The 11,677-nt window shown below is 39.6% G+C and overlaps 1 protein-coding gene across 2 annotated transcripts in view; it reads right to left on the bottom strand.

The window, feature by feature from the left end:
• Positions 1–1,436: 1,436 nt before the first annotated feature.
• The window catches only part of plpp3 (phospholipid phosphatase 3), a 152,735-nt gene continuing 142,494 nt past the window's right edge, over positions 1,437–11,677 (bottom strand). For both annotated transcript variants that reach the window (XM_060829859.1, XM_060829858.1), the window contains exon 6: positions 1,437–2,366. In XM_060829859.1, the coding sequence (XP_060685842.1) occupies positions 2,247–2,366 (120 nt within the window). In that variant the 3' untranslated portion in view covers positions 1,437–2,246. The remainder of the gene's footprint in view (positions 2,367–11,677) is intronic.

Below are 11,677 nucleotides of genomic sequence, written 5' to 3'. Positions count from 1 at the left end.
AGTAAAGGTATTTGTGGAGCCACCTGCTCTTTTTCAGTAATTTTTGACCAGAAGGAACTATCCATGTGCATTGCCAGCAGCACTAAACAAGACAGGGCACTCAATGCACATCCATTTCCCTCCAGCTTGCATAAACCTGTGCTGCTGTCTGAATCCCAGAGAATGCATCATAAAAAATAACTCGCACTTAGTGTTGCAAACTGTCCCAAGACACTTCACAGAGGAGAATTGAAAGACAAATGGACTCTGTAACAAAGAAAGAAATCAGAGAGGTCACCCAAACATTTGGTGGAACAAGTGGTTTCCAGCAAAGTTCTTAGAGGACAGGACCATCCCAAGGCAAAATCATACAAAACTACGTGAGGACACACAAACTAGGAGCAGACATTAGGCCACTCATCCCCTCAAAACCGCTTCACCACTCAGTAAGATCATGGTTGATTTGATTTCTGCACGTTCTCACCTATCTTTGATATCCCTTTATCATCAAAAATCTATCCACCACTGCCTTAAAATCTATTCAAAGACTCTGCTTCTATTGCCTTTTCAGGAAGAAAATTTCAATGATTCACGAACCTTTTGGGAAAAGATTCCCCTGCGTGACCTTTGATTTTTAAGCAGTGAGTCCTAGTTCTAGGTTCTCCCACAAGAAGATCATCTTTCCTACATCCATCAAGACCATCCAGGATCCTGCATTTTACAATCAAGTTACCTTTTACTCTTCCAAACTCCAGTGCTAACTCCATCTAACCAAACCTAACCTGTTCAGGCTACAAAATTAGGGGAGGAATTCCATAACATTAGTTAGTTTGTACACCAATAATTTATTCGCATTATCAAACAAATATTCTTTAAGTAACACAAGGAGAGCTAGATTAACTGTGGGAGCTCCTAGTTTATGTCTACAACATGAGAAGAGGTAGAACGATACAAACTAAGCACTTTCCTTGAAGCATTCAGAACTTGAGATGACCCTACCTTAATGAAGCCACAGTACAGCGAAACATTTAATTAAAGGGGAAGAACAGTCACTGTTGTTTTACAGACCATCACAATAACAGCAAGGTCCAGAAATGCAATGAGAGCGAGCTGAACAATAATCTATATTGACAGTGCTGTTTAAGCAAGGAATGTTGACCAGAATATCTGAAATGCTTGTCTGCTCTTTATGTAATGTTCGATTTGTTCAATGAGTGGAAATATCACACAGAGCAATACCTGAGATTCCAGATGAAGACTATGATCCAATTATCCAAACAAAGAAAAATTTTCCTTAAATGAAGCTAGTAAAATTAATTCCCCTTTTCCCTTTACCCTTAATAAAATCTGTATTATACTGATTATGTCTCTGCTAAGTTGGCGAAAGAATTTGTAATCAGAAACTCTATGCAATAATATACTGTCCATTAGGAGTTTTTATTTTAAAAGAACAGACAAAACATACAGCTAATTACATCAGAAACAGTCAAATGTTAAGGCTCCAATTCTACATGAACAAATGAGTTGAAGCTAAATTTTTTTTTACAAAAATACATAAAAATATAAAGGACTGACAATTGACTAACTGTGATGTTTATTATTGATGCAAGTGGTTCTAGCTGTAGTTTTATCAAAAAAATTTCCCCAACTCCCCCCAGAAGCTTACAATATTTTAGTTGACTACATACAAAATATGTTTTTTTAAAAAATCAATGCTATTTTTAAGCAGCAATTTGTAAATAACACAGGTCGAAACACATATAAACAGTTTTAATTGCAAAGGATAAAATATCTAAAAAAAAGTTGCTTCAGAAATAATATTTTACATAGTTATCTTGTTTTAGTTTTTTATATATTTATATATAAAATATGAAGGTTTACTGTCATGGTCCTCCTCATTTATAATGAGACAGCCACCATTATGTTTTGGTGCATGGTATCTTTTTATGAAGTTTAGTTTTTCTTTTGTTGAACAAATGCAGCCAGTCATTGGTGGTCAGCCTTGACCAGTTCAAAACAATTCACAAGCTTCGAGTTTTCCTGTCATCTGTGCGGTTTTTGTGGTTTGATTAGAAATGCTGCTATGGTACACACCCACAGGACTGTGGGTAAAATGTCTTTCTCCCTACATTCTACTGTCTGATGAGATTAGAGAGCAGCAATCTTGCTGTTCAGCAGTCACTATTTCACTTTTGATTTTTGCACCAGCCTCCGTCCATTTTGATTTTTTTGTTGTTGGTGGTGATTTACTTATTACATTAAGTTGATTAACACATTCCATGATGGTTGTTTCTGTCAATGATGTCCACGGGTGTAATTATCTCTCTTCTCACTGGTGGAGGGGGGATTTTCATCTTGGGTTTGAAGAGATTGGACACATAGAAGGCCTGGTGGGTTAAGAACATTCGAGATTAGTAGGTTGAAGCTGTACCAGTGAAAACACACAAGTTTAACATGCAGTTTATTACACTTAAAAATGGGATTTAAGAAGTAATATCCCAATTAAACATTTGTAAACTTTAACCAGTCTTGGTGTTTCATTTTTTCGATTGATTTTTCTTAGAATTTTCTTGAAAACTGTGAACACTAATTACATGGCAGGAAGAAATCTGTTGGGATCTAGTTAACATGACAGGGATATACAAAAATGCGCAATCGGATTTGTTGGTTTAGTGAATGTGTCATTCCCACTGTTGTTCTATATTAATTTAGCAGACTCAGGCTCCTCCCTGTCAATTCCCCAATTAACTTAAAGAAAGAAAAGAGTTGTATTCACAAACTACTCAGAAATATTCCAGACACTTTACACAATATATTTTCTCTAAAATCCAATTTCTGCTGTTACTTGGACAAAAATGTGAAAATTGACAATAATTCTGTAATTTCTAAAAGAATATAGCAATATTATGTGCTGGCTCATCCATATAAATGACTATTTGCTTTCTTTGAATTCCTAAGAAACTATAATTTGTAAGGCTAATTTTCTATCGACTGTATGTTTTAGCATGAAAGCATGATGTGGTCCCATACAGAACCTTACCATCTCCAATTATCCCCGACTATCCACAGCTCCTTTCCCATTATTGCACACATCTCATTAACTGTTAGTGCAGGCTCTGTGTTTAATACATTAAAGGATCTGCACATTGTCATAACCCATCATTGTCAATATATAGTGCCATATAAGCAGAACTTTCCCATGTACACTGAGATTGTGAGACAATGTTCCCCATGCAGAGAATGGCATCAAATTTCACTCCAGCATAAAGGAAAAAGATCTACTTTAACTGGAAAGTCAGCTGAAATACATATTATTTGGGTAAGAGATGACAATACAGCATTAATATTTCAGTTAATATTGCTTCTTAATTTTAATTTACTGTAACTGCTTGGACATTACAATATTACTATTTGAGCTCTATGGTTCCCTAGGACTACAGTGACTTTACCTTTCTACATGACCAACCATTGTGATTTTATTTCAATTAATTTAATCAAGATCGACATATGGTCATGTTTCTAAATTTTCTTCAAGTTGCATGTAAATAGACCCAAGCAAAGGAAACATCCTCTGGAGTTCACTAGCTTGAGATATAGATTGAATCCATTTTTTCAGTTCTCACCATACAGTTAGCAGGTCATGGCCTAGAGGCAAGCAGCCAAAGATAGTCAATGAACGGATGCAATAATAAGCTAACATCCTGACTGCATGGTTACATCAGCAGACACAGTGATGTGAAAAGGATAACACCTGACAACCCCAGGAGGCAGTGAAAGAACACAACATTGTAGAAGGGTACAAGGCCTGACAGGAAGCTTTTTACAGTTCCCAACAGACCATCAAGCTTTTCAAACCCGCAATTGTGCACTCTCCATTTCCCGGTCATTTAATTATTTTATTAAAACAACCCATTTTAATAAAATATTTTTCCATATTCAATATTCAAGCTTCTCATGTATAACACTTGGAAAGAATATGGGATGTTCCACTAATTTGTTCTATTTCTGGACCAAAGGTAAATATTAAAAACAACATATATGTAACATTTACGTAAAGTTGCAAAGCAAAATCATTTCTCAAAGACATCACAATGATTGTACAAATGCACTCTAAAGTACTAGAGAGCACCTGTGTTTAAAATAAAAACATTTCTTTCTGGCTAAGTTTTTGGAAAACTAAAGCTATGACCTATGACCCCATCAAAAAAAATCCATATATTTGCAACTCATTCTATTCTCCTCCAATCTTCATTTCAAGCTGCACCAGACTGTTCACAACATGACCTGGACCTGAAACTCTGACCTCATATCCTCTTCATTACAAAGACACTAATATAGCCCAGCACTCTTCTGTCTGATTGAGAATGTTGCAAGTTCAAGCTTTATACTGAGGAAATGCTGCTCTACTCTAAGAAGTTCTTTGTTTCAGAAGAGACACTACATTACATCTTCACTAATCTGACAGGTAGGGATTTTTAAAAAAAAGTCTGTGGCATTTTTCAAACAGCAAAAAGCCAGAAAATTGCTCAACATCCCAGAGGCAAAAAGCAGGAAAAACCTATTAAAACTTGGACACAAACAGTGTCATGTGGGAGAGAAAAACTGAAAACTGCGGGTGCTGGAAGTCAGAAACAAAAATCGAAACTGCTGGAAAAACTCAGCAGGTCTGGCAACATCTGTGGTGGGTAAGCAGGATTAACATTTCTGGTCTAGTGAATCAGTTTAGGCCCTGTTCTGAAGAAGGGTCACTGGATCCAAAACATTAACTCTGCTTTCTCTCCCTAGATGATGCCAGACCTGTTGAGTTATTCAGTAAAAATCGGAAGAACTGTGGATGCTGTAAATCAGAAATAAAAATAGAAATTGCCTCAGCAGGTCTGGCAGCACCCATGGAGAGAAATCAGAGTTAACGTTTCAAGTCCAGTGACCCTTCCTCAGAACTTGTTTTCCAGTAATTACAGTTTTTGTCATACTGAAGGCCTATTTTGATGCAAAGAAGAAAAGTCAGACCTACGTGAGATATTCACAAGTATTCCTGGTCTTCCGCATGCGATTGGTTACTCGAGCAATGTCCAGTGAGATGCCACCAAAAGGCACATCATCCCCTCCCTTCCCTTGTCCGCCTTCTACAGTGACTGTGCCCTCCGGGTCACCCTGGTCCACAGTTCCTTCACTCTCAAAATCCCGCCACCGCCCCACTCCACCTTCCCCTGCAATCACCAAAGGTGTGGCCCCTGCCCATTTACTTCCTCCGTATCCCAGGGCCAAACATACCTTCAATTTGAAGCAGCACTTTACCTACACTTTTCACAATCTAGCCTAGCACATTCACTGCTCACAATGTGGTCTACTCTACATTGGGGAAACGAAGCATAGACTGGGTGACTGCTTCACAGAACATCTATTTTCTGCCTGCAAAAAAAGACCCTGAGCTTTCAGTTGCCTGCCACTTTAACACACCACCTTGTTCTCTGGCCAACATCTCTGTCTCGGACTTGCTGAAGTGCTCCAGCAAAGCTCAGTGCAAACTGGAAGATCATTTTCCACTTGGGAATCCCACAGCCCTCTGGACTCAATAACAAGTTAAATAATTTTAGGGCCTGAACTCCCCCATGTACTGGCCCCCTACCACACTCACCAGGCCTTATTATCACATAGTCTGTCATTATTCACTACCTATTGGTAGTAACTAACAATCTCCATTAACAGCTATTCGCTCTCCCAGCCAGATTGTTATCCACTCCTTTGTCTGTCCAACTGTTCTTCTCTGTTTGAGCTCTATTCCCACCTATCGTTTACTCTTTACTCCACCACCCCCACCCTATTTTCTGCAGATAAACCAATTTTTTGCTAGCTATCATCAGTTCCAAGGATGGGTCACCAGACCCAATGTGTTAACTCTGATTTCTCTGCGCAGATTCTGTCAGACCTGCTGAGCTTTTCCAGCCACTTTTATTTTTGTTTCTGATTTACAGCATCCACAGTTCTTTCAGTTTTCATCAAAATAGATTAACTTTATCTCATTGCTGTTCAGATGCCTTGCTGTGTACAGATTGGCTGCAATATTTGCCTTATAACAAAAGTAAGTATACTGCAAAAACATTAGTTGGCTGCCTATTGATTTCGAACATATTTTAGCATACTAATGCAATTTTTTTTATTTCTTTCCTCACAAATCCATTCTCATACTTACAAAAACAGCACAACCTTCATAAAAATCAATATTCATTTGAGTCTAAACAGAAACAGAAGTTTCCAGCCTGCAAGTATTTGACAAATACACTGTTTGTAGATGCCATTCTGTAATGTGCATTCACACAATAACCTGATCAAAGAATAGGTCTAACTCTCTCTATTAAGTACAATGAGGATTCTTGAAATGGCCTTGCTCTATTTCAGGCAAATTCGGCTTCCTATACTACATTTCCTGTGCCATAAAATAAACTCAAGGGGATAGGGAGGAAAATATAATTGTTCCCATATTCCATATACAATAAAATATGCAGAACCATCATTATTCCCCGTTTTAGCAGACACAAATGTGATCACGGTCTTCTATTTTAAAACACATTCACATTTCTTTGTAAACCATTGTAAAGTAAAATTCAAGCTAAGTGCAGATGACCATTAATATATTTTATAACCATTAGCACCTATATTGCCGCTCAACATACATTTGTGATACATTTTTAAAATATTTCTGATGATATCATAGGCAAGAAGATATTGCTTTTACAGTCATAGAGTCATAGAGATGTACAGCATGGAAACAGACCCTTCGGTCCAACCCATCCATGCCGACCAGATGTCCCAACCCAATCTAGTCCCACCAGCCAGCACCTGGCCCATATCCCTTCAAACCCTTTCTATTCATATACCCATCCAAATGCCTCTTAAATGTTACAATTGTACCAGTCTCCACCACATCCTCTGGCAGCTCATTCCATACACGTACCACCCTCTGCGTCAAAAAGTTGCCCCTTAGGTCTCTTTTATATCTTTCCCATCTCACTCTAAACCAATGCCCTCTAGCTCTGAACTCCCCAACCCCAGGGAAAAGACTTTGTCTATTTATCCTATCCATGCCCCTCATAATTTTGTAAACCTCTATAAAGTCACCCCTCAGCCTCCAACGCTCCAGGGAAAACAGCCCCAGCCTGTTCAACCTCTCCCTGTAGCTCAGATCCTCCAACCCTGGCAACATCCTTGTGAATCTTTTCTGAACCCTTTCAAGTTTCACAACATCTTTCCGATAGGAAGGAGACCAGAATTGGACGCAATATTCCAACATTGGCCTAAACAATGTCCCGTACAGCCACAACATGACCTCCCAACTCCTGTACTCAATATTCTGACCAATAAAGGAAAGCATACCAAATGCCTTCTTCACCATCCTATCTACCTGCGACACTACTTTCAAGGAGCGATGAACCTGCACTCGAAGGTCTCTTTTTTCGGCAACACTCCCTAGGACCTTACCATTAAGTGTATAAGTCCTGCTAAGACTTGCTTTCACAAAATGCAGCACCTCGCATTTATCTGAATTAAACTCCATCTGCCACTTCTCAGCCCATTGGCCCATCTGGTCCAGATCCTGTTGTAATCTGAGGTAACCCTCTTCGTTGTCAACTACACCTCCAATTTTGGTGTCATCTGCAAACTTACTAACTGTACCTCTTATGCTCGCATCCAAATCATTTATGTAAATGACAAAAGGTAGAGGGCCCAGCACCGATCCTTGTGGCACTCCACTGGTCACAGGCCTCCAGTCTGAAAAACAACCCTCCACCACCACCCTCTGTCTTCTACCTTTGAGCCAGTTCTGTATCTAAATGGCTAGTTCTCCCTGTAATCCATGAGATCTAACCTTGCTAATAAGTCTCCCATGGGGAACCTTGTCGAATGCCTTACTGAAGTCCATATAGATCACATCTACTGCTCTGCCCTCATCAATCTTCTTTGTTACTTCTTCAAAAAATTCAATCAAGTTTGTGAGATATGATTTCCCATGCACAAAGCCATGTTAACTATCCCGAATCAGTCCTTGCCTTTCCAAATACATGTACATCCTGTCCCTCAGGATTCCCTCCAACAACGTGCCCACCTCCGAGGTCAGGCTCACTGGTCTATAGTTCCCTGGCTTGTCCTTACCACCCTTCTTAAACAGTGGCACCGTGTTTGCCAAACTCCAGTCTTCTGGCACTTCACCTGTGACTATCAATGATACAAATATCTCAGCAAGAGGCCCAGCAATCATTTCTCTAGCTTCCCACAGAGTTCTCGGGTACACCTGATCAGGTCCTGGGGATTTAACCAACCTTAACCCTTTCAAGACATCCAGCACTTCCTCCTCTGTAATCTGGACATTTTGCAAGATGTCATCATCTATTTCCCTACAGTCTATATCTTCCATATCCTTTTCCACAGTAAATACTGACGCAAAATATTCATTTAGTATCTCCCCCATTTTCTGTGGTTCCACACAAAGGCCACCTTTGAGGGGCCCTATTCTCTCCCTAGTTACCCTTTTGTCCTTAATATATTTGTAAAACCATTTGGATTCTCCTTAATTCTATGTGCCAATGCTATCTCACGTTCCCTTTTTGCCCTCCTGATTTCCCTCTTAAGTATACTCCTACTGCCTTTATACGTTCTAAGAATTCACACGATCTATCCTGTCTATACCTTACATTTGTTTTCTTCTTTTTCTTAACCAAACCCTCAATTTCTTTAGTCATCCAGCATTCCCTATACCTACCAGCCTTTCCTTTCACTCTAACAGGAATATACTTTCTCTGGATTCTCATTATCTCATTTCTGAAGGCTTCCCATTTTCCAGCTGTCCCTTCACCTGCAAACATTTGCCCCCAATCAGCTTTCGAAAGTTCTTGCCTAATACAGTCAAAATTGGCCTTTCTCCAATTTAGAACTTCAACTTATAACATATGATACCCCAGTCCCATGTTCCTAACCATGCCCTGAGTTCATCTGCCTTCCCTGTTAGGCCCCTTGCATTGAAATAAATACGATTTAATTTATTAGTCCTACCTTGTCCCTGCCTGCCTTGACTGTTTGACTCACTTCTGTCCTCAGCTGTACCCGTCTCAGATCGATCTCTTTCCTCACAATCTCCCTGGGTCCCACCTCCCCACCTTACTAGTTTAAAGCCTCCCAAGCAGTTCTAGCAAAAATCCCTGCCAGTATATTAGTCCCCTTCCAATTTAGGTGCAATCCATCCTTCTTATACAGGTCACTTCTACCCCAAAAGAAATTCCAATGATCCAAAAATGTGAATCCTTCTCCCATATACCAGCTGCTCAGCCATGCATTCATCTGTTCTATCCTCCTATTACTGCCCTCACTAGCTCGTAGCACTGGGAGTAATCCAGATATTACTACCCTTGAGGACCTCCTTTTTAAATTTCTAACTAACTCTCTGTAATCTCCCTTCAGAGTTTCAACCTTTTCCCTTCCAATGTCGTTGGTTCCAATGTGGACAATGACCTCCTGCTGGCCCCTCTCCCTGGTGAGAATATTCTGCACCCTCTCTGAGACATCCTTGATCCTGCCACCAGGGAAACAACATACCATTTTGCTTTTTCTTTGCTGGCCACAGAAACATCTGTATCTCTGACTACAGAATCCCCTAACACAATCGATCTCTTGGAAGCCGACGTACCCCTCGTTGTATTACAGCCAGTTTCAATACCAGAAACTTGGCTGTTTGTGCTACGTTCCCCAGAGAATCCATCACCCCCTACATTTTCCAAAACAGCATACTTGTTTGAAATGGGTATATCCACAAAAGACTCCTGCACTAGTTGCCTACCTCTCTTACCCTTCCTGGAGTTAACCCATCTATGTGACTGTATCTGAGACTTTCCCCCCTTCCTATAACTGCCATCCATCACATACTGTTGCTGTTGCAAATTCCTCATTGCTCCTATTTGTCTCTCCAACTGATCCACTTGATCTGATAAGATTCGCATCCAACAGCATTTATGGCAGATATAATCCGCAGTAACCCTTAAACTCTCTTTAAACTCCCACATATCACTATAAAGGCCATTTTTCCTCCTTCACAATCTACAGACCCAGAAAATAACACTGTCTTATTCCTTTACAAACACTGCCACAGGTTAAATTAATAGCTATGGGCTTATATTTTAAGTTTAGTCAAGAGACTTATCTCCAAGAACATATAACCAAGATAGAATCCACTGTACCCACTACTGCAGCCTTTCTCTTGGACAGACTTAAAACAACAATTAACTTATCTGATTCTGTGCTGTGAACTTTGCCCAACAGTTCCTCCAAGATTAGTTGTAAATTTCACTGTTTGTTCATTTTCCCAGACGCACTCCGATGTCCAGCGATACACGAATTCAAACAGCAAAGGCAGTAACTGTGCAGGTTATTCATAATTTGAGGTGGCAGATGAAAGAGAAGACTGGTTTTGTAGCAATATTTAAGAAAATCATTCAAAAATTAGTCCCAATGGAACAAAAGCTAGATATTCATATCCTGGTAAACCCATTCCTCCCTGTCTTCCACTCTGTGGAAACTCTGGGTCATAGACTATCAACTGCACATTGCACATGAGGACAGCCATAACAGAGGAACTGCCCATTTCTCTTTTGGCAGGTGGAGCTCATATTTTAAATCTTAATGGTATAGGAAAACTGTCAGAACTGTTGTTTGCAGAATATAGCCTTTTTTATTGGAAGACAATTAAATAAATTCAAGTAACTACTGGAACCAATGAATAGCTTGAAGCAATGCACTTACAAACTGAATCACAAAGTGACAGGACTTAATTCTAAGAACATATGAAAGATCATAATGAGCCATCCACCATACTAAGCTGATCATTTTTTCCAGGAGACATATCCAGTTTACACTGTCAATAACCACAATTGCTGCTATTCCTTTCCTTTATTTGCAATGCTGGACTAACAAGCATCAACTCTCCATCTGGGAAACAGCTGTCTTTATTCAGAAGCATCAGCTCCTTGGCTACAGTGAATGGGCAAGGATTAAACAGGAGTAAATGGTCAGTTTGTATCTTTTGTATACAGTATGTTGCTAGCTTTTATCCAATGGCCATTATGTACAAGAGGCACAGAAATGATGCACTGTGTCTACAAAACTGGTATGGAATCAATGGTCACTTTTATATGAATATATAATTCAATAATTGGAAAATTAGTACTGTATCTAAGTTCTGCCTCAAAGTAATTCATGAACATAGAAATAGAGTAGATGGGCTGCTCACAATTTCCTTGTCCTTGCCTTGTTCTGTTGGATCCACTGTTGATGTTCTGACTCCAGTTTGAACTAGTATCAGGAACAAAGTTGAAAGGTTTGGGAACTGGCAAACTATTTGTCCCCTTTACTGTTAGATCAGATTACCCAAAGCTGCTGGGACATGTAAAAACATGTGCTAGGAAACGTGATAGAGCTACTGTTCCAGAAGAACTGGCATGTGGGACAATGCCCCTTCACCACTGTGGGTAGGAACCTGGTCATCAACTGCTAGGCTGTCTCAATGGTGCTGCAAAAGTGCAGGTCTGGCCCATTCCTCATTTCAGTGCCACGTTGATAACCCAAGCATGTTTCAGCTTTATCTGGAGATTGATAATTGACTGTGTTCACTAGGACATTTTGTACAAACTTTGAGAATAAGTATGAAAAAAAT

This window comes from Hemiscyllium ocellatum, chromosome 9 (genome assembly GCF_020745735.1).
Source record: "Hemiscyllium ocellatum isolate sHemOce1 chromosome 9, sHemOce1.pat.X.cur, whole genome shotgun sequence".
In the NCBI taxonomy this organism is placed as follows: Eukaryota; Metazoa; Chordata; class Chondrichthyes; order Orectolobiformes; family Hemiscylliidae; genus Hemiscyllium; species Hemiscyllium ocellatum.
Note: the sequence above shows the minus strand (reverse complement) of the source record. Positions and strands in the feature narration are given on the sequence as shown.